Source organism: Notechis scutatus, chromosome 5 (assembly GCF_049901735.1).
Source record: "Notechis scutatus isolate UNSWTSFEM ecotype Mainland chromosome 5, rNotScu1.2, whole genome shotgun sequence".
Taxonomy (NCBI): Eukaryota; Metazoa; Chordata; class Lepidosauria; order Squamata; family Elapidae; genus Notechis; species Notechis scutatus.
The window spans coordinates 71,573,781-71,598,873 of NC_142013.1; the positions used below are offsets into that span (position 1 = coordinate 71,573,781).

The window sequence follows — 25,093 nt, forward strand, 5'->3', positions numbered from 1 at the left end:
CTTATATGTAACCATTTCATGTATTCACAACTATGTATACATTTATACTTATTATCTTGTAAACAATTGGCAAATCAAATAAATAAATAAATAAAATAAATAAATAAATAAATCCCTCTACTCATCTCACCACCTGGCCTGGGAAGATTGCATCAGCCAGCACTCAGGTGAAGCCATGTGGTCCAGACAAAGGCTACAAAGTTAGCTAAGACCCCTGCCCCGGGAGCCTGACAGCCAATGGGATACATTTCTTACACAGGAACAGGAAACACTAAGGTGGAGCCCAACAGAGGGTATAAAACTAAGGGTCTCTCAGCATCTTGACCCCCTTCTTTTCCTTCACCCAACATCTTGAAGCATGTGATTGTCCTTTTCACTTTGGAGCTCCAAGCCATGTGGTCCTGTCCACCATTAAACCATCTTTCCAAACAGCCTCCATGTTTCCAGTGTCTTTTTTCCCACTTGGAACTGAACCCAGAAGGATATTTCTTCCAACAGTGTTGAAGAAATTTAGCCCCCGCACCTATTTTCCCACAATGACAACCTGGTGAGGTGAGTTGAGAGAGAGAGGGTAAATGGCCCCAAGTCATCCAGTCTATGGCTTTAAGCGGGTTGCAATGGACCCTTTGGGACTCTTATATGAAATCTCTTTCCATGCATATCCTGCTCAATGTATTTATTTATTCAACAATATTTATAACCTGCTCCAATTCAAACAAAATATAAAGAATGAAACAATCATCAGTATAAAACAAATTCATCAATTTATTATTATACAAAGGAGATATTTACACAGCAGGCAACAGTTCATAGAACTGAGGAAAGGCATTGCAATTTCCAGTGATAAGGACAAAGATGTATTTGCAGATATGTTGCCTAGACATAAACAGTTTTCACCCACTAGTAAAAAAAGGTAGGTGTAGTGGTGGAATGCTTGCTACCAAAATGTATACCTACTAATTTTAGTATTTTAGTTTTATAAAAGCGTGTTTGTTTACAAAATGATTGAGTGTCTCTGTTTGCTTTCTCTGACTTAAAAATTGTTTAATCAATATATTGTGTTCCTTTCCTGCCACCTGTCTTTTTGTATTTCATACCGAACAATTTGATACAGGTAGTTCTGGCTTAATTACCATAATTGGGACTGAAATTTAATTGCTAAGTCGTGCAGTCTTGAGGTGAAATGTGATATGAAGGCATACATACTGAGGGCAGTTTCAGTTGTCCTGGATTTAGATTGTTAGGCCAAGAGCACTCTGTTATCTCCTACCCTGTTGTACTTGCCTCTGTTTCAACTCCCCCTCATCTCCCCCTATCTCTGTACTTTTGGCTGCCTGGCACTCTGCCTTCCCCCACATGCCACTTGGGCATCCTGGATTCTGCCTTCCCCCAGGTGATCTTTGCCATCTTCTTCCTCAGGCTACTGACAAAGCACATCCAGCCTGATCCTTTGTGAGCCAGCTGCTGACCATGCAAGGCCTTCCCTTGTGACCTTCTCAGCAGGGAGATATCAGCATCAGGATGTCAGCAGCCTTTATCAGCAGCAGGAAGAAAAAGATGGAGAAGGTCAGGAAACACTGTGACTGTTCACATACTGGTTAGATTTCTTCATTGAAGCCTATACCTAGTGAACACGATTGATGTAAGAAAAAAATACTAACAGGATGAAGCTTAGTTAGTAACGGATTAGATAGTAAACTGAGTTGAATTCAATAATGGAAATACTTAACATGATTGTGGGCTATGAAACTAAGGATATATATCTTGGGAAAAGAATCTGTTCATGTTCATTTTAAGTTTGTATTACTTGTACATTGTCTTTTAAAAGAACTTCTGGTTCCTGACTTGCCAAGCCAATTTCAAAATATGGTGTACATGGCTTCTGTGTTTCATGAGCCACAATTTGAATAAAAATCTCAAATTCAGGCATAACAAGTGAGAATCAACTACATAAGAAAAAAGAACGCTTTCTATGTGCTTGATTCTCTTGGAACTTGACCTATTTCTATATTTTATGCTTACCCATGATTTATGATACCTGTGAACATATCCTGTAAATCAGATCTTCTGGCTGGAAATTGTAATTCACAATACAGTCTTTTGAGGAGATTTATTAGGACTGTCCAGGACAGGGGAAAGCAGATTTTAAAGCTGAGAGAGATGGAGACTAAAAATGCAATTAATAAATTAAAAATAAATAAGTTATAAAACTTTTGAAGTAGTATTTATTCATTTGATTGTTTTATTACATTTTTGAGGCCACTTGATTCCAGATGACTCTGGGAATATAGCAATTTAGAACATTGGAGGAGGAATCCTATAAAATCCTTTAAAACAGGCAGAAAGAACTGTGCAAAGAAAAACATACATTATAACAAAACACAATGAAAAAAGCTCAGCATTTCCATAAAGCAAGGCCTGGGAGAACTGCCAAATCTTTAGAAGAAGATACTGTTATTCATTCTGATTTTTTACATTCTCAACAAGGCCATTGTATTCATTATCATCATATTTTGTTCTTTCTCCCTCCTGAACAAATTCTGTTAATATCATCCATTTTCATTTCCAAAGCCACCCACCTTTTTTTAAAAGTGCAGTACACTGGTTGTTGATCAAGAGATTGAGAATACATGGTGTAATTGTTACTTTGATTTTATTTTATCTGTTAGTATGCCATGTTTCCTATGTTCAAATAGGTTTACATAAAATTAAGCACCATTTAAAAGAACAAAATATTTTTCAAAAGTACAGTTGTTAGTAGCAACTCTTAATTAGTTGTGCGTGTAAAATATAATTGAGAGCTGTAATAATTTTATGTGCTGATGATTAATAAAACCAACTATTTTCTGTCATCTAATACATTTTAACATTCAATTAGCAAACTTCGAATGTGGACTGTGTATATGAATATAACTGTTGGAAGAAATAGCCTTCTGGGTTCAGTTCCAAGTGGGGAAGAAAGACACTGGAAACATGGTGACTGCTTGGAAAGGTGGTTTAATGGTGGACAGGATCACATGCCTTAGAGCTCCTGGGTGAAAAAAGGGAAGAGATAGTGAGAGTCCCTGGGTTTTATGACCTCTGTTGGGATTTGAATTTGAGCTTGTATTCTGATTGGTTGTCAGACTCCCATGGGGCCATGCAGGGCCTGTCCTGAGTCCCAGGCTTGATTAAGCCTTGCTGGAGGCTTTGGGCAATTCCTATTATAGCTCAACTTGGAGTAGATCTTTGTTATGTAAAATAGACTGGCTTTAGGCCAGAGTAATGGTCCATTAGCAAAGGTGAGGAGGTGCTGAGTTTCTGCCTCTCTAAGTTTCTACTTTTCTTTTTAGGGGAAATATTTTGCCTTTTTAGTATATCCTAAAATATTTCATTTTCCTAGGAGAGAGGTGGGCTTTAACTTCCAACATAACCACAGAATTTTTTTCTACAAACACCTTCCCCATTTTATTTATGGGATTGGCATAGCTGCTATTCTTACTTTTATCTATTTTACATATAATTTAAATAAAGCTCTTGATATCAGTAGAATAAAATCAACTTGAAACTCTCTCTGCGTATTTTATGCAGTGACACACAGTTGCAATTAATATGTTAATGTATACCATTAATTCTGTAATCTTTAATGATAATTTAAGAACAATCTAATCTGTGGCCAACTGCTCATATTTGCCAGCAACTAAATACCTCAGATCCACTCTGTCTCTGATTCTACATGAAGTATATGGCTATTTTATACCCCCTAGTAGACTTACACATTTGTTTCATCCATGAATTTGTCTTATCCTCACTGAAACCCAAATAAATAGGGGACCAATATCTTCTAATAGGAAATTCATGAAAATGACCCCATTGTAGTATAGATATTTATTCTCATCCATAGCTACTCATAAGTTACTCATCATATATGTGGTTCTTTGGGACTGCATCAGGAAAGATTACCTAGGAAAGATACTGTGTTGGGAAAAAGTCTCCTTTTTTCTTGTTTATGCTAATTGTGCTTGCATGAAAGTATTTCACGTATTCACCTCTTCAGATTACCTGAATTTTCTTCAACACAGTTGTATTAGGGCTACCATATCTGAGCTGAGAAAATCTGAACAATTATCAGATGAAACAAAGATATTAGGCACTATCTCTTTACTGCCATTTCTTGTATCTGGTAGCACAACAGAACGCTTTCTTATTTATTCCTTTAGCATATGTTGATTTTCTTGTTTTCCTGTATTATTTTAAGATTAGTTCTATACTGATGCTTTGCTACGAAATTATGTGATTGGCCTTAGTTTTTGGGGAGAAAAATAAGGGGAAAAATTGAGTTTCTGCCTACCAGCATCAATCGGTCCTGTCAGTGTGTGAGAGAGTTGAGGGCTATTTAGAAACTGAAACATGGAAACTGAAACAGTATTTGCTGTGTGAGCAAGTAGACAGCAAGTAGACAGCAAGGAGCCTGGGTGTGGCTTAGCTCAACTAGTCTTTACTAAAGCTGGTTGCTGTTGTGAAACTGAAATTGAAACTCCTCCTTTGCTTGTGTTTTGCATTTGGAACAGATTTCTTTTCAGGTGGGGAGCGGGAGAACTCCTTAGCATCAGAGCATGTTAATAATAATATACAAAATACTCTGATGGTCATTTCAAAAAAATCCTTTCTTAGTGAGCACCTAGAAGCCAAGAGGAACGTATGTGCCAAATTTCAAGTTTGTAGTTTTGGAGATTTTGTGATGAAGTGTGACTGATATTTTGCTTTTATATATATATATAGAGAGAGAGATTGCATTTGTTATTAGGCAATTTGTCTATGCGTGGCTGTAAAAAAAGAGGGCTGGAAATGAAAATAATGAATGGTCTGTATTTTCTAGTTTGGAGAAAATGACTGAATGTTTTGGGGGGCTTGTCTCATACTCAATCAACCTCTCAATAAGTCAAGCAGGTAGTCTAAGATTATGAGTGGGCAACCTGTTTTCTTGTCATGGTTAAGAATTTGCCAGAAGTGTCTCCAAAATGCTTCACCAACTTAGTAAGCCTACTAAACACTATTTTCTTCTTTTAGATACCATATATCATACTGACTACACAATGAATAACATGGATAGATGTTTGGCTGAAGGGCAAAATTACATGATCTATATAGACACACATCACACTATATTTTTTCAGAACAGGCAACATTATTCAGAGTGCAGAAAAGGAATTGGAAATATTAAGCTGTATAAATTAAAGTCCTGCTAAAAGAAAAAAGCAACAACATTAAAAACTATCTTACATCCCTATATTTTGCCATATTTTTCCATCCTTGCAAATTATCCTTGCTTTGTCCATTCCTCCTTCATACATGAACTTTTGTTCTTTGAGCAATGTTACAATTAGATGTGAATGGATGCATTGGTTCCATGGCATTTCTTCTGTCCTTTTGTGGATTATCTTCACACTTAATTAGCACAGAACATGAAATATTCCAATTAATTGAGAAGTCTTTGTGAATACTCTGGATTTCTATTTTTTTAATTTATTTTTTGCACAAAAAGCAGCCTTCCCTATCCTGCCTCCTTCCAGATGCATTTGCACTACAACTCCCATTAGCTTCCAGTGACATACCCTTGCAAGAAGTGGGTAGGTATGCTGAGACTTTAGCCCAAATACAAGACGATGAGAGGATCAGAAAAACTGTAAGAGGAATCATAACATTGAAAATTTAGTTTTTCAAACATATGGCTTTAATATTCACCCTCTAATGGTGTCCAATTTTTTTGTGAAAAAGGATAGTTTGCCATTTCTGTATATTTTTGAATGTCAATGCTTCTATGTCTGAAAATAACATAATGTATGCTTTGTAATAAAAGCAGAATAGATGGTACTAAAATGTCTCTTTCCCTTCCCTCCCTTTTCCCCTTTTCTGTTATAAATCCCCTGAAGGCAGACTTAGCTGAACAAGTTAAACTAGTTCTTTCTGTCTTGTTTTGTTGGCAACTGAGAAGTTACTTTCTTATAAAAACAGAGGGGAGGCGTGCTGATTGGATATGGTACTAGAAAGGATATGACATCACCTATACTCCTCACTTCGTTCTGTGTGTCTTAAATCTTCTTGTTCTTTTTTATTCAGTCAATGGAAGAGGTGTTCTGAAAATGTCTATGTGTTTTGGTCACTGTTGACAGTAACGGCAGAAATCCCTTAATAAATAACTCATGGAACTTGAATCTGAGTTGATTTTGTTTTTGGTTGGTTGGTTGGTTTGTTTTAAAAGAGGCAAGTTGGAATTTGAACTCTCATGATCTCAACTGTGAAGTGGAATAACTGTAGCCCAGTATTGCAATGGATGTGGAAGAAGAAATTACCGGCCTTTGCCTATTTCGAAGTTCAGGAAGAGTCACTCTTCCACGCTATCTACTTAATCCACTGATGGGTGGTAAGTAAACACGCTCTTATCTGCAGTTTCATAGCCGAAGTGAAAAAGCCAGAGAAGTTAGCAGTTAGCAGAATTTATTTCTTTAGAATAAATGTTTTTTCAGCAGAGAGAATAATCAATAGAAATGATTAAATGCAGAAAACAGAAGAACATGCAACGAGTTGCTAATATACAGATATTTTTTTAAGTCTGGGGATTTAGAAATGTAAACTGCATTATCTGTTTGACTTTTGCATTGCTTCATAGCATCACCATCAAATATGAGAATGTTGATTAATTGGCATAATAATTTGAACAATATCCTTCAGGGTCCTCTTTTCACCGTATGTATGCTGATTTGAATAATATTAGAGTTCGTTTATCTTTCACAGCTAGGGATAATTATTTCAGTGTAATATTGGAATTGCAGCAACAATGACCTTCGCATTCCCCCAATGTCTCACTGGTGACTTTCTGTTTGCAATTATTTTTTAAAAAATATATTACTAAAAATGGCAGCATGCACATGCAATAATTACTATGATATGTTTGTGATCTGCAGTTTATGTCGAATTTCAATGGGGCTTCAGTGCTTTCAGCAAACATACTGATTTTCTGCAACAGAAAATAAGTTAACCTTAGTAGTTATTCCTACTTAGGGTTATACATATTCAATTTATCATTTCAGTAATAGGTGTTTATGTAAATTTAAATCTGAGTCATATAATCTGAAATGCATTTTAGTTCAAAAGTTATATATTAAACAGGTTGAAAAAATAAAGCAAAAAAATTAAAAGTGGGAGGAAAAAAATCTGAATTGTGGCACTTTTACAGATCTAGAAACTTCTATGGAGAATAGTCACTTTATATTCAGTCGTCAGAAATATTTTATTCCACCACCCCCTCAAATCCCTGAAGATTGTAACATCTGAGAAACATAAGGAGTTCAGAGTAAAGATATGAGATGGAGGATTTTAAAAAAAAATGAGAAAAAGTGTTCCATTCTTCAGTCTCAGATTTTTTCTGAGTCCTTACATCCTTAAACGTTAAGAGAAAAATGCTCATATATTTCTATGTTAAAACTTCTGCTATGTTAAAATTTCTGCTATGTTAAATCTTCTAAATAATTTCTAAAAATTACAGGAAGGTTTCTATGTAAAATTTGTACATGCACACAATTCTTATACCTAGCAGACAAACCACAATGGTAAGCTGAATTTGTGGTATGGACACAAATAGTTTGAATGGGAGTAGTTTATAAGTACCATATATATGTGGTTCAACCCTTACAATATTGTCAGAATTGGTGATCTGGTAATCTAACAAAATATCAGCCATTAAAAATACCGATTTTAAACTATGTATTATTTAACTTTTGCATCCCGTAGATACCAGCTGGTGACTCTCACATGTATGATGTTCACTGATGATGCTTTATATTTTTAGTATGAGTGCCATTGAGCTAAAAGCTACTTTATAGCACCCATAAAAAGAAAAGATTGAAAACCAACCAATATAATCAACTCTTAAATATAAGTACAAGAATATGTTTCTTCCATCTTGAAAATATTTTACATCAATATGAAACTTAGCTGCCCTCTGTGTAGCATGTAAAACTTACTGCATTTTACATGAAATGTCAGGAATTAAACAAGGACTATCTTGTAAACTGAATGTAAATATATATGTTATACCTAAGAATAATCAAATTATAAAATTTTATACCCCTATAGAAAGTAACTGCCTTTTAAAATTTCTTCAGACCCAGGTTCTTGCTTCTTTTTTAGCAAAAGTAAATTACATGCTAAAACATATCTCTAATACTTCCAGTACAGATTACACCCAAAGAAATCATTTTTGTACATTTTGTCTTGTGACAGAAATCCTTCAAAGTAACTATTTTTTTTACATTTTTCTTGTTATTTTAATGTAAGTCTGTAGTTTGGATACGCTGATGGAATCATCCCAGGGTATTATTGGGCTAAAGCGAGGATATAAAAATGAAGCGCTGACTTTGCATCTTTAACAAGAGACATGTTGGGAAGGCATGAGTGGGTTTGTTAACACTTTTTGCCTATGCAAATAATAGCCGCAGAATACAAAGCTGTTTCACCAAATTCAGTGCCCTTTTTGAACGCATTTTTTAATTCATTTATTTTGACTGAGCTGGAACTATTGGCACAATGCCTGTTCCTTTAACCAGGAGCAAGACTAATTTTGTAGCTATGCTTAATTATTGAAACCTCAACACACACTTTTATTTGAAAACCTTTCTCCATGAAATCAGCTGTGCTGTTGACCTTATAACTCCCCTACTTTAACTAACATAGCATATGATCCTCCTCATGATGAGGGACTTTGTTTTCTGGAAGTTAATTATCTATAAAAGGTAAATGATGAGAGCTCAGACCTACTACCACTGATATTAAGTCCTGTATTTATAGCTCGTTTGGAGCTATTATATACCCTTGACTGAAGATCAGTACACTCCTGGGATGGTCCTCCTTTTCCATCCAGCACACAGCTTTGGGAAGGATGTAAGGGAAGAACGGGACACCTGCCTAGCCAGCCAGATTAGTCATATCAACCCTGGTGATAAGTGGAGTGACAGTGTTGCAGCCAGTTCGCCCTCACATCCAAATCAAGCCCTGTACTTATAGTTTATATGACGATTGGGAGTGATGGGAATTGAAATCTTACATGCATGTGGGCATCAAGTAATCTGTCATTGTGATAGCTGATATTCATTCAACAGCACTGCATCTGTGCTGGAATTAATAATAATGAATGATATATATTAGTTATTATATTACTAATAAAATAATATATTAATAATAAAATATTGAAATTAGAAAGGCCACAAATCTGAAAGAAAATTGAGTTGAATGGGGTCATCTTATCATTTAATTCACTTCACCAAAAAAACAACATCCATGAACATTTTATCTTTAAAAAAATGAGGCCATACTATCCAAGTTCATGCTTAAAGGAAAAGACCATTTAAAATTATTGAAGAGATGTGAAATTGAAAGATCCTTTTAATTCCTATTCATGTAAATAAGAGGGACAACATTTTTGCTGATCTGCATTTCTTGTTAGCCTTTATTGCTGAATTATGTTTGTTTAGCATTTACATTAATTATCTAACACAACATGAAAATGAAGTATCAGATAGGAAATGCAATTTTTCATTTTTATCATCCAACTGAGCAGAAACATAGTCATTACCAACTGTTGGACATTCTTTTGGAAAAATTTACAATAACTTTTCGATATGTTGTATTAATACTATACTGCCATTAAATCTGTTACTTAGAATCAAATAGTACACAGAATTTTACTCACCCATATACCAAGGAATTTAGATTCTAAATTTTGACATCAATGAAAAGGAGAAAAATGAAGGAAAGGAAGATAGAACTTATAAATAAACTACTCTGTTTTATGTAGCAAGAAACTTCAGATTAGTTGTAGGCTGAGTTCATATGCAATGTAGCAACTCAGACACTGTGTTAAGCCCTTGTAGAAAAACCAGCTTAGACATAGCATTTAGATGATAGAGGAGAGATGGTTGTTTAGGTGTTGCTGTAGGAGCAAAGTCACAATTAGGTATTTTGTGATATAAGTGGGAACAGAAAACATGGGTCATGGGTCTAATACATTGGCTCTAGAAATGGAAAGAAATCCGGAATATAAGATCTTAAGTGGAATCAGAGCTGTTCTTAATGTAACTAAATATAAATAAATTAGATGTGCAAATGTTTGACAAGTCCACCTCCCTGCCCATGTTTACATATGGAATCGAGTGTGTGAATGGGGTCTACCCATTGAAATTGATATGCCCCAAATGCAGTTCACATTCAGAATTCTTGATGTGGTAATCAGGAGCGGACTGGAAACTCATTCCTGCCTTATGTCATGTGTATAATTCCTACCCTAAGGCCATGTATGAAATCTGTTATAGTTAAGGGGTTTTACCTTCTTTTAGTTTTGTTGGAGGCAAAAAAAGCTGTGCCTTTTTTATAAATTGTTTTTCCCACAGTAGGCAACCAAATAAAATGAGCAGCATAGCAAAAGGCACAGAAATGGCAGCAGTCATCTTGATGACTGGCTTTTATCTGTTTCACTAAGTGTGATATTTTTGGTGTCCCGTCCCCCCCAGTTATATGGGGCTTAAGATAAGAATGACCTGTCAGACAATAGCATATAATTGCATTTGCTTATTGAAGTAGTATAAAGTATTTAATCACATTGAAACCAATAGATGCATATAATCTTTGAAAATCCCTTAGGTAGTGGGAGCTTTATTAAGGTATTATCTAAATTCAAGTATAGAGATATACTAATTGAATTATATCCTTTTTCTCCATCTTCATACAGATTTTGTCTCTGACTGGTCTCCTTTACATGAAGCATCCATTCATGGGAGACTACTTGCTCTGAAGAAACTTATCAATCAGGTATGGTGATAGAAAGGAGATCAATCTTTGCTCATCCTGATCATTAAATACTTTTCTGAAGACAGGCTTTATACTTCACACTGTAAGGATATAAGGTTTACTGTGCTTTGACTTCAAGGAGATCTGTATTGCAGTATTCTCTCTCTCTCTCTTTACAATAATTAAAGCTAACTTTGTCATTTTTATTTATACATATACATGCACATCATTAAAAATATTAGTACATCAAAGGTGCCATTGACAATCTGAGGGCCAGAATTTTGCCTGCTCACAAAGTAATTGCAGAGTTAGGACCATCCTTAGTTTTGAGGAGGAGACTGTTCCATAAAATGGGGCCACTACTGTGGCTTGTTATATGATCCATACCATCCATTCATTACAGGTTGGAGGGAATGGACCAACAACTGGTGTTCACTAAATGACTGTGCAGGTGGCACATTCAAATTTAGAGAGATATTTCAAGATATCTCCCAGAGCTCTGCTGTAAAAAAAACCTACCCATTATAACCAGCACTTTGAATTGAACATAGTAGCCGTTTGGTAACCAATGATGTGACTTTGGAATAGGAGTATGGAGAGTTCTCAGTGTATGATCAGTTGCTTAGTGACCTTTCAAAGTTACAATGGATACCCACCCCAAAGGTTCTTATGACCCAGTTCTGAAGTTCTGATGGCCACCTCTCTTGTAGTTATGTGACTGCATATCAGGTATCAGGCTCACATTTGTGCCTGTTTGCAGTGTTCCGCAGTCATATATTTTATATATTTGTCCAAACTAGTATTTTTTTCCGGTTTTTCAGCAAAAACGTGCCATAGCTAACAATGGTTTCACTTTATCACCACTGCATTCACTTTATGACTGCTGCGTTTATGACCACCTCATTCTTAATTTGAGCTTGTTTGGCCCCAACTAAATCCTTACAGTCTTCAGACACTCATTCAAAAATTCCATGGTATCTCTGGTTGAGCTTATATGTGGGTACATATGGTCCTCAATTTATCACAATTTGTTTAATAACTGTCTGAAGTTATGGCAGTGCTGAAAAAGTGACTTACAACTAGTCCTTGTGTCCACATGATCAGAATTCAGGAGCCAACATCTATTTATGATAATTTCAATATCCCATATGATAATCATTTGTTACCTTGGGTCATGTGATCATCACTTGTGACCTTCACAGAGGGCTTCTAACAAGCAAAGTCAGTGGGGTTCATTTAACAACAACATGAGATGCTTAGCAATTGCAGCAAAAATGGTAAAATCAGTTACAGTTCACTTAATGACACATTGCTGACAGAAGTTCAGGACCCAATTGTGATTGTGAGGACTACCTGGACTACCATTCACATAGGGATAACATTTCAATTGGTGAATGAGCTTCTTCATGCAGAAATTAAAAAAATATGGGGAAAAGCAGCAATCCTTGAAAAACCTTGGAGTTCCTTGCAGATTCATTTTGTTATAGCTATTATGTGGCATTCATGCATTTTGATTTCATTGTGGTGTGTAAAAATAACTTACTCAGATTTATCGGGCGTATAACACGCACTTTTTCCCCCTGAAAATAGGGGGCAAATGATGTATGCGTGTTATACGCCGATATAATGTTAAGAAGCCTTCGTGAATGCTGCTGGGATCGGGATCAAGGACACAAATGAAAGAAGGGAGGGAGGAAGCAACCGAAGCCTGTCCTTCTCTCTGGGTCAGCTCTGTCAGTCGCTCTCTCGCTCCTCCACCAGCACAGGAAGAAACTGCTTCAAAGAAGCGGGGGCTTCCCTGAAGCGCCCGTTTCTCCCCACCCCCACCCCGCCCGCCCGCCCGCCCGCAGTGCTCCGTTCTGCCTGCCTGCCTGCCTTCGTTAATGGTTGAATCGAACAGCTTCGGCTGAGTAAAAGAGGCGAATAGTTATTATTCTCAGCCGAAGCTGCTCCCAAACAACCAGAAACTAAGGCAGGCAGGCAGGCAGGCAGAATGGGACACTGTGGATTGAAGCGCGCGGGGTGGGAGTGGGGTGAAACGGGCGCTTTCCTGAAATTTCCCTCTTAAAATGAAGATGCGTGTTATACGCCTGTGCGTGTTATACGCCGATAAATACGGTACATCCATGCTTGACATTTCATCTTTAACATGAATAGGCTAGGTGGGAAACAAAAAAGTATAGCTGAGAAAAAAGTATAGATTCTGTAAAATTCTGTCCTGATTTGCCGAGTCATTTGTAGAAAAATACAAAGTAAAACATGTAAAAATTTATTAAAATGCAATATAATTGTATAGGTTCTTCTTCACCTAATCCGGAAGAATAGGTCTTTTTGACAGAGGAAACAGTTGAGCACTCAAGTTTTCAATGATTTGCTAAAAATGCACCCATAAACATAGTGGAAGTCAGAACTGAATTACATGTGATCAATCAGGATTTAATTAAAATTAATTTCTGTGAATATATTAATTTCTTCTTCCTTCACATTAAAAGACACTTGAAAATATTAAAAGACACTTAAACATGATTTTTGAGGAGCTTTCAACGCAGCCATCTGCTCTGAGGCTGTAGACTGTGGACTTCTGGTCACTGAAAATTTGCAAATAAATCAATCAATTTAAATAAAACTATATTTGTAAGTAAATATTGTTTTATTTTGAAGGCTTCAGAGAACTTGAGTGACTTAATTTCTCTTTTTGCCTTTTTTGAATCCATACTTTCATGCTTTTGAAAAAAACAAAATAAAATGATGAGAAGAAATAAATCAAGCCTTTCTTCTCCATGTAGTAGTGGTAGTTGTGGTGGAATGTGGATCTTGACACATGTCAATTTTAGAAAGCCCTAGAGAGGCATATCAGGGCTATTCATCACTACTCTCTCAGCTCAGATGTACAGGAAAGGTAAAACAGGCTGATGTCAAAAGTGAAAGTATTTAATTAATGTTAGCTAGAACTATTGTTAAATTAAATGCATTTTTGAGCAGATAACTTTTATAAAGTTCAACTCCACTTCCAGATAACTGCAGAAGAGCAGTATTTTAAATGTCAGGTTGTAGTCTAAAAATATACTAATGAACAGTTTGAAAAAGATGGAATCTCTGTATGCTGTTGACAGAAGCAAATTTTAGCTTTATTTAGACATAACATATAAGCATTTCATCTCTAACCTTAAACATGGAAACAGACCTTTCACTCTACCCCTACCATTATGTCTGTAAGTAGTATTTGGATTACTGTCTGACTAACATTCATGGTTAGTGGTGAGGTGAACGGAAGGACAAAACTATCTTCTCTATCCTTTTGTGTCTTAAAATGGGCTATTGTTTTATGCCAGTTTTTTTAATATATATATATATATATATATATATATATATATATATATATATATATATATATATATATATATATATATATATATATATATATACATACATACATACATACATATATACATATACATATACATATACACATACACATATATATATATATATATATATATATATATATATATATATATATATATAAGTTTTCGGGTACTTACATGTATGGTGTTCGGCTTGGTTCGGTATTTTCCCACGCATTGTAGTTGTTCTTTTAAAGTTGTAGCAACGTTTCAGCAGAATCTCATCTGCCATCATCAGGCTTCTGTATTGTGTCCGTCTGTGAGTCATATATATGGTTAGTAAAAAAAGAATGATAAAAGTTCATGTTAAGATTCTGTCAAGAGGTTGATCAGGCCAAAGAACTTTTGATCCAATATTTTTTGTCAGAAAATTTTATTAGATTATAAAATAAGATACAAAATACAAAAGAAAATAGGAAGACAATGAGGGAAAAGGGGGGAAATAGAAGTGAGGAAGGGCTGGGGAAAAAAAAAAAAAGTTGATTTCCGACTCCCTCTGTTGCAGTAAAATAAAACATTAACATCAAACCACTACTTTTTCTTTTTCCATAGTAATATAAACTAGCCATTTTTATAAACACATATCAGTAAACACAAAATCAAAGTTTCATTTTTTTCCACTCAAGCACAAAGTTCAGAAGCGGTCTCCATGTGGCAACAAAGGTACTTACAGTATTTTCTTTCATCAAAATAGTCAATTTAGCCATCTCTGCCAACTCCATCAGCTTCTGCACCATTCATCCATGGTGAGAACCAAAATGTCCTTCCATTTTTGTGTGTACGGTAGTCTTGCTGCTGTTAACATATATATAAGATCAAAGTTCTGAATTTTTTCTCCAAGTCTTTTTCCATTATACCCCCCAAAAAAGTTTCTGGTTTCATCTTTATCTTCCTTTTAAGAATTTTCTGTATTAAAATATGAATCTTACTCCAAAATTTCTTTGCTTTAACATGTCCACCATAAATGATAAGTCCCTTCTTTAATTTTACACTTCCTTTTGATCCAATATTCAACTTGCATTGTGATCATTTCACTAGTAGAAAATTTGGGACCAAGATCTGAGTCCAAGAGTATCCTTCCATTAGGATTTTCATTGAGGCTTGACATTTGCAAAGCAGATAGTTTCCCATATATTTCTGCCGTAGTATACTGTAACAGTATTTGGGAAAAGTCTGCATTCAGTAGAGATAATATTGCTGAGGGAAATTAGCACATTTTAAATATGTTCAACTATATTATAGTTTCCAAATTATAATGGCCTGTTGTTACTTAAAACCCAAATAATGGGTTAATCTACTGGTGGAAACAGTAGATCTAATTTTCAGTAATATGAATTTGCAAAGATTTGCAAAGAACATCTGGGATCCCTCTCTAACTATGATTTTTGTTATTGTAACAGGGAGCTAGTGTGAATTTTAGAACAACAGATTGTGTAACTCCTCTCCATGAAGCTTGCTTAGGAGGACATGCTGCATGTGTCAGTGTCTTATTAAAACATGGGGCCAATGTAAGTATTCAAATATCTAGAGTTATAGTGCATGAAAGAAAGAGAAATAATTTCTAAAGACTGCCTTGGTAGCTTAGCTACTGAATGTAAATTGTGCCAGTGATTTCTTTGTACACTTTTCCCAACTAATACTGGGGGAAAATAATCTGATTCCTAATATTATTATTCCGAATAAACCCAAATCAGGATTATTGTGCTAGAAGTGCTTTTGCTATCTGTTTGTTGCTACTAATTAACAGTATTTTCCTTTTATGAAGAAAGGTGAATAAGGGGATTAAAGTGTGACAAATGTCATCTCATTTTATCTATGTTGGAACAAGATGAGAAATGTACTTTCTGTCAATGCTCAGAAACACTCATTTGTACGCACACAAACACACCCACCCACTCAGGACTGACAATGTTTAAAAGAGCACAGATCCTATTTTGTCTTCAATCCAATTAGTGGCATATATTTATTTTTTATTAAAGTATATTTATGAAGGTACTATGATAATAAAATTTCACTGCAAAACAATTTTCCTCTAGTATTCTATAAAATTTTCCAACATGTTTACAAATAAAGTATTACAGTACCAGTTTTTTTCCCTTTAGGTAAATGCCACTACTATTGACTGGAACACACCTTTGTTCAATGCTTGTGTCAGTGGTAGCGTTGACTGCTTGAACCTGTTACTGCAACACAGAGCCAGCCCACATCCAGTTTGTGACCTGGCATCCCCCATCCATGAAGCTGCTAAAAGAGGTAAATTTGTCAGCATATTTACCTATATACCATGGAAACAAGAGAGGTACAACTTTGTGAAATGATATATTCATCGTTTCATTCCACACAGATTCTATACAAATCCACAAATGTCTGTTTGTTGTATGAATATTCTATAACCAAATGTTAGCTATCTGTTGTTTGGACTATAAAACAAATATCTAGGGGTGTTACAACTAATAATATCTGAGCTGGAGAATCTGTGGCCCCTCATGTGGTACAGAGTAGCCATTCCCAGCAACCTCAACCTCAAGAGCAATGTTGAAGAACATGGAACATTGCAATTAATCTGGAAAGCCCATCACTTCCTCATCCTTCAGTCATAGCATTAAAATTTCATCTTTAGTCAGAACATTTTGACATCATTTCAGTTTTAATATCTCCACCTACCACAGGTTTCAAATGCTGGAAAACATCAAGCTAAATCAATGCTCTGCCTTCAGCTGCTGCAGATCCCTTAGCAACAAAAATTTCTGTATTTTCACTCCACACAAAACAAAAGGGAAAAACAAACTCAGCAGTAGTCTGGTCTTTTGCAGTCTGGCTCATCCAATGTTGGAGAGAAGGGGAAAAGGAGACAAAAGTCTTCACTCTTCCTGTTTATCTGAGCTACAGAAGAGGATTTGAAATTGCTCTATAGGATTTTTGTTCTTTATTGAATTCTAAAACTTGCTGCTGAACTGGAAATAAATATTCCCTGCTTCCTAACACTGTTGACTTAGCAGTGTGACTCCAAAAGGGGTCTGGATCTCTTTTAACTTCCACAAATCCTTGGGTGGAAACCCCCAGCTGCTCTTTCCCCCAAATATGAACATTAATATTGGTTACAATTTCTCTTATCTTTGGGAAGACTACATTTAAATGTTATTATTGATATACAGATAGTCCTTCACTTACGGCCACAATTTAGCCCAAAATTTATGTTGCTAAGTGAGAAATTTGTTGAATTTTACATCTTTTTACATCTTTTTTTTTTCCAATTTTGTTAAGGTTTTGCCAAATCCCTTCAGTTGTTAAATTAGTAACACAGTTGTTAAGTAAATCTGGTTTCCCTATTTGACTTTGCTTGTCAGAAAGTTGCAAAAGGGGATCACATGACCCCAGGACACCACAATCATCATAAAAATGAGTCACTTGTCAAGTTGACTACCTGTATTGCTACCAAGACATAAAATTGCTTTTAGTATATTGACAAGGATTTCTGGCTCCACAGCCTAGCTGCCTAAGTGGGCTTGTAAAGCTTGTCTTCGTAGCAACAGTAATATTTTCTGAGTCCAGAGCAATGTATGTTGATATAAAAGCTGCCCTCATAGCCGACCAATGAAGAATTGGTCTCTGTTGCTGTCTTATCCCTCCCCCGCTGGTGATATTTTCAAGACAATGACTGAGGATCTCCTGACCAGCATTTAGTTTCCTTTTTGGTTCACTTGTTGGAAAAACCAATCCCCAATTGCTTTCCTTAAAATGCAGTTGGGGCAGGTTGAAGGCTCAAACTCTCCTTTTTATATAATGTAGGTATTTTGCATTTATATAATAATGTTTTGTTCATCTTGGAAATTAAAGAGGTTAGGGTACAGGAGAGGAATAGGTTCTGAAGGAATCTGACCATCACCAGTAGATTTCTGAGATGACTTTCCTTCATCCAGTCAAATCAAGAGGTGTCTTATTGCCCAATCTGGAAATCAGGATAGTGATTCTGTCTTCCTACTCCCTAATGGTTGAAGGTTCAAGCCTTGTAATAGTAAAATGTGAAAGGAAGAAGCTCTGATGCTCTATCCTGAGGTCCCGCATTCCATAAACTCTTGGTTCTCAGCTGGAAAACCCTCATGCCTTGACAGTGATAGGATTCAATTGGAAGGCAAAACTGTCACTCTGCTAAGATGAGACTGCTGCTCAACAAAGCCTGAATTGCTATTCTGATGCTGTTGGAGTTTTGTCCTGTGGTGGTGGTTACAATTTTTGACCAATGGAAGAACTACACATTAAGTACCGTTTAGGGTCCTTCTTCACTGGTTCAGCCACTTTTGCATAGCCAGATGGCATGGACTGTGAAGGACCTCAGTATGAACCCATAACTATAATGGAAGAAGGTTGGCCAGAGAGAGAAAGTGGAAAAAGTTTTGAAGTTTCAGTCATTTATAAAAACCAGTGAGTTTTTGTTCACTTTTCAAGTGTAAACAGCTGGGGTCCAGTTTTGGGTTTGAATTTAATTTTTAATTTCTTGTGATCCTTTGAAGGTCACACCAAATGTGTGGAAACTCTTCTATCCAATGGAGTCAGTATTGACCATAACATAAAGCATCTTGGAACTCCACTGTATGTCGCTTGTGAAAATCAACAGTTGAAATGTGCCAAAAAGTTACTTGAGTCAGGTAATTCACTAAAAGATATATAATATCAACAAATCATTTTGCATGCCTGAAAATGTCTTTGAGTAGCTCTGGGAAGTCAGTAGTATTTGTAGATTGTATTTTGATGGAGAGGGAAGGGTATGGTGACTAGGGCAATACAACACTACAACTGTATCTCTCTCCAATTTATCCATCCAGACACCTCCCCTCTTAATTTAGCTATGCTGGAAGAGAAGAAGATGAGCCATATTTGATCAGACTAAAGTCTCAGTAAATTCAGCTTTCTTCCCTACTGACCAATCCCAGGTGCTTAGGGGAAGCTCAGAAGCAGGAAGAATGCAGCAAGAGGGAGTGCATTTCTCTTACTCATGTTTCTCAGAATACTGCTCTTTGGTATTAGAAGTAATAGTTATGTTGGTTAATATTTATTAACTGTCTTCATCTTTCATGAATGTGTACAACCTTCTTTTAAAAGACATTCCTAGTAGTAATTAACATACCCTGCTTTGTTCCACATGTTGATTTGGGTAGAATTAACTAATTTAAAATTACAGTGAACATATCCACAATGAACTCATGGTGAAGCAGCAGGTTCCTATAGAGTTATCAACAAGCTTAATCAAATATAATTGCCAAAACACAGTGGCTTCTAGTTCTTTTGATTTTGTCAGTTTGGCTGAGAACCCTGGCAAGATATTCCTGCACATTAATGAATTTTCCTCTCTAGATTTATATACAAAAAACTTTATCCCACGTACTCAGTAGTTTGTATAATCCAGGGGTGTCAAACTGGCAGCCCACGGGCCGGATGCATCAGACACAGGCCACGACCACCCCAGCTCTGCGAAGGGGAAAAAAAAAATCATGCATTGTCATATGACAGCAACGTGACGCTGTGAGTTTGACATCCGTGGTAAAAACCATATCTTCTCAGGTCCTTTTCTTTAGCAATGATGTCAGGGTTGAAGAATTTGGTTAGTTTTTCATTTCCTTAAAACCACAGCCTTGGGGAAACACATGCATTGTAAACAAAAACCAATTTGAAATTATTTAAAAATGAATGAACTGTCACAGCTTCCTGCAAAAAAAAAAAAAAAAGAAAAGAAAAAGAAAACTCACGTTGCTGTGTTGCATTAAAGATACTGAGTCTTAATGTTCCATTTCAGATTAATACAATTGATACATTACTTTGGCAGTAAACCTCAGCATTTAAACAGTTTGAAGCTATTTCAGATTAAGAAATAATTATTTAGGAGGCCTTATGCTCCTTTGGGAATCTATGAACTGGCAATTATTCAGATGGATCTGAGATAGCAAAAGAAATAAGTTACTGTTTGTTTAATAGTTCTATCTCATTTGTTTTAGGTGCAGATGCAAATAGCGGAAAAGATCTGGATTCTCCTCTCCACATAGCTGCTCGGACCTCCAATGTTGATTTGGTCCATTTGCTCATTGACTTTGGAGCAAATACTAGGGCTGTTAATGCAGAAGGCAAAAAGCCAATAGAGCTGGTTCCAACCAACAGTGCACTTATGCAGATATTTCTGCAGAGAGAAGGTGCCCGTTAACCTTGGTTTCTTTCAAACACAGAGTACAGTATGTAAAGAACCTGAGCCATGATTTGAATGGACATATCTGTATCGTATTGTTAACTCTTATCAATGTGCCAGAATGTGCTCTTATCACATACAGTATTGTGAATATTTCCTCTAACCGTGCGGCTCCTAATGCCATAATGTGGGTGCAACCTAATAATAGTCAAAGGGAATGCACATGGAGATAGATCCAATTAGTTCCTGTGAGACAGTTTTCAGACAAAAGGAAGAATGGTTTCAGTTTTAATAGTGTTACAATCATAGTTCACATTGTAGATTTGAATAAAGACATCGTTCAACAGGAAAGTGCAAAAAAGAAGGAAAATTTTGTAGCTAATATGTGTATGTGTTAATATGAATATTTTGCTGGATATATCTCCAGCAGGAAACTGTTTTATAATATATTTCTAGCTAAGAATACTTTTATTCTCAGTAAATGTGTACCCATTCATGATTGTACACATTATTATATATGGCATTTTTCAAAACCAAGACACAAAGTGAGTCAAGATTTGTAAAAAGTTTATTCTGTTGTAGTAAGTTGTTTTGACTGGTACTGTAACAGGATTGTTTAATTCCAAATTAAAACAAAAATTATTATATGGTACCTTTTGCAATTTGTACGATATTATATTGCTGTAACTGCTTTAAAGGTCACAAACATGAATCTCACCATCAACACAGATTTAGAAACTTGATTAATTATCTATTTTAAGCTGCTTTTTGTGACTGATTAACTTTAATCTTCAACAGTTATTCTAGATTAGGATAACCAAACTAAGAATAATTTAATATGTTATAGTTTGGAATGTTCTGCTTCTTATAGCCAGTAGAGAAGTAAATGTTTTCATTAAATAATTGTTATTCTGGATTGCAAGGAACTAAAACGAGTTTGAATTCTTTAGAAAACTGATTTTAAGATTATTTTTGTGTGTTTTTTTGGCATTTTTTCTTTAGGGCCATTCTCCTTAATGCAGTTATGTCGCCTGTGCATCCGGAGTTACTTGGGAGTCAAAAAGAAAAAGAGAATTAGTGAACTTATGTTACCAGATGAGCTAAAGAAGTTTCTTTTGTATCTATAAAAAGTGTTATATTCCTTGCTGAAATGTACTGTGCAAGTTTTACTTCCTGGAAAAATTGTTTGTACAATTTACATTCCAAATACCTGATCAGGATTTTCAATAGGGCTAGTTTGTTTACCCCTGCATATTTTAATTGTTCATATTTGGACATTAACTAAATTTGAAAACTAAATTAAAAAGAAGTAAAGATCTTGTAGCAGAATTTCAATTCCATATAGCTGATTATCTGAGGTGTGTTATAAATGCTTCTACAGTAAACAGAAGATGCCAAGCATATACAATACTGTATACTGTTATTAACAATTTTCTGTGATATAGTCCCACAACTAATCAACAAAATATTATTATCCTTAACAGTTTTCATTATTGAAATTATATTATTTAACAAAGACTGGCAGTGTGGTGTTCCTAATAACTGGTATGGGCACAAACATTTTCCATGGCATGTTTAGATTTCTTGAGTTTAATTAAAATACATAAAAAGGGAAAGTTAGGTAAATTTCAATTAGACTGGGTCATTGACCTGTCTGCTTAAAGGCATACACACAAAAACATCTGAAATTGGTTGGCCTTAGTAATGCGTGAGAGAATCTCTCATATTTTGCGGTAGATTTTATTAATGAATTTGGTTAAAGGAGTTATAAAGGGCCACATGGGAGGCAAGGAAATCCAATGCACTGAAAAAGTACTAATCCCTTAAAGAGAAAACCCTCAAGTGGTGGCACTCCCACCGATCCCTCAAAATTCAGAGCCATGTGGATCATGTACAGCTCGATTATTGAAGTAGTGATAGAGAGAAAACAAAAACTGAAGAAGAATGGGATGAAACATAAAAGTGGACCTACGGTTTGAATTATGAGGAATACTTGGGAAACTAAATGGCTAAAAATCTTTATAGTCACAGTTGGATTAAACAAATTGAATTGGTGATACTGTCTACTGGGCAGTAGATTGCCATATTCAATATGACATATTTGTTTCAATAAATTTATATTTTGCCTACTTCATAACAGTAATTTTGGACAGTTAAGATGCTTATGAAGTCTTTTTACTATGAATTAAAATCCTACTTTCTACATGCATTTATTGAAAAATATTCCAAATTATAACCACAAGATGGCAATCTTCCATCAGCTTTGCTGCAGACTCAATCCAGGTGTCCAGTAATATTGCACTCAGATTAAATAAAATGCTTTCAGAAGTGATAATGTAAACTTTTTTGCTTTAGTGATCAGCAGAGTTCAAGTACAAGTGGAAAAATACCAGATAAAGTGAAAGCTTGTTCAACAGAGAAAACTTTCCCAGAGTATACTAGTATCAGACTCATGTCTATTCAGAAAAAAAAATTCTACTGGATTCAGTGGATTTACTCTAATGAACAGGCAAAGAACTGGAAAATGGAGACTGGAGTTTGACATTTTAATTTAATTAACCAGTGATAGAAACATGCTTTTAAAAACAAGAATACTGCAATTCTATATATTTAAAATGTAGAGCATACCATTGCAGATTACTGTCACGGGCCACAGACATATGTGTAGTTTAGCAGGGAGGGAGAGGAATATAATTAACCAGAAATCAATAACAAAAAAATTGTATCAGGAAAATATAAGAACATTGCTGAACATGCTAGTATCAATTTTCTTCACATTTATATTCCTTTTTGTTATCTAGGGTCATTACTGCCAGCAGTTACCATTTTATACCATTTCACAGAATAATATAGATTAGTTGTTTTCTGAAATTACTCCACTGCAATATGTGCAATACACTTGACATCTATACATGTGCTTTGATTTTATTATCAAATAAATAAAATAAAAACTAGGAGCTTAATTGTTTACACAATTGGCTGTTCGTTAGCTTGGAATAAATAACATTGGTTAAATGGCAGATATACCTTGCATCTTGGCTGTTTTGCTGCCTACACAAAAATGCAGGAAGCCTTCCGTGTTGCTATGTTTATTTTATTCAAATGTATTTTATATCTCAAGGCAGATATTTTATTTAAATATCTGCCTTGAGAGTAATTACAGGTAATTCTGGTTATTCAGGTCTTTGGTTATAAATAATAATTATGATTATATAACTTGGGGCGGGGGACTGAGAAAATCTAGTGAAAAGGAACAATAATAGGAATAATTATGAAAAAGAAAATCATCTCAAAGAAAAATGCAAGGCACAGCAAACGACTATTTTGGATGAAGAACCACATAGGATGCTATTTATAGATATTTCTGTAGCAAGGCTACCTAGTTAACTGAATTGAAAAATGAAGCTATCATTGGCTGTCAGCAATGATAACTATCTGTTAGCAATGATAACTATCTAGAATTGCAGAGGGAAAATTCCCACAGCTAGGGAGAAACATCAACCTCAAGTGGTTTCTATTGGCTAGCAGTATCTTATTTCTATTGGCCAGAATAAGACATTGCTAGATTTAATGTAACAAAGTTCTTATGTTCTTGTAAGGCCAGGTCAGATGATAGAGAACTGGGGGAAGTGATATAACTAGATAGAAAAGAGGGGAGGAAATCTCTTTCTTCCCAGTTTGGATATTTTCGAAACTGTAATAATACTTAAATTTTAAAAAAGTATATATTATTCAACATAAAATCCTCACCCCTTTTTGTCTAGCAAGGGTGATCCATTTACATGCCAAGGGTGCTGCTCTCACAGGGTGGTCAACATTGAAGCCAATGGGTAAGACTTGGTGCCCAATAATTTAAGTTGGATTTTATAGGTCCAATTTATTAATCATACTCCTTATTTTCAGTTACTGTTTAAAAGATATGATCATCCATCCTACCCATGTAGATTTAGCTGTTGCGATTCACTATTGATAAATGTACAAATAATTCATCTTTAATTACTTTTCAATTTTAGCAGCGATATCCTCCTTGTAGTGGTCAGATTTTAGGTTGATTAACATGGAAATTTTCACTCTAAATGACATAATGAAGGCGATTACATGTTCTAGCATGCATTATCATTAGAAAAGAGTGCACAGCATACCTAAACTGTTTTGTTGCACTCAATTGTAGAACATAAAACCCAACTATGAAACGATGCAATCTCCATTCATGTTAGGTCTTATACATGGAATTAAAGGCATCAGCTTAATTTAATTTTTATATCAAGAAACCACTCTGTCCTTGATGTTATTCATGGACTTAATAAAGCAAGTTAACTTTTTTAGGGGGGTGATGATGCTCAAACATGTGAATATGGGTATTTTCTAGAAAAATGTTCCATTATTTTAAAAGACAATTTCTTTTTCCACGGGCAGCTACAAAACCTCGGAATGTCCAATGTTCAATGTTTGTGTTTATGTGATAATCAATTTTGAAAGGCAATAATATTATTCTAAGAAGAGACCTGCAGAATAACTTCCGTTCATCATTTTACAAGCATTGGAATGACATCCATACCATTCATCTATTTCACCTAGATGTAGTATATTGCTTTGGAAAAATTAAATTGCAAGAAGGCTTAAAAGTTGTATGTAGTCTAATCAAAATTCACAGCAACCCCTTTATTTCTATATGAGCAAGATAAAACACACT

At 35.3% G+C, this 25,093-nt stretch overlaps 1 protein-coding gene across 1 annotated transcript; it reads left to right on the top strand.

The window, feature by feature from the left end:
- The first annotated feature begins 6,083 nt into the window (after positions 1-6,083).
- ASB9 (ankyrin repeat and SOCS box containing 9) lies at positions 6,084-21,918 on the top strand. Its single transcript, XM_026666941.2, has 7 exons — positions 6,084-6,403; positions 10,763-10,842; positions 15,626-15,733; positions 16,328-16,478; positions 18,737-18,871; positions 20,216-20,407; positions 21,403-21,918. The coding sequence occupies exons 1-7, from the start codon at positions 6,310-6,312 to the stop codon at positions 21,525-21,527; spliced, it is 885 nt and encodes a 294-aa protein (XP_026522726.1). The 5' UTR covers positions 6,084-6,309; the 3' UTR covers positions 21,528-21,918.
- Positions 21,919-25,093: the final 3,175 nt, after the last annotated feature.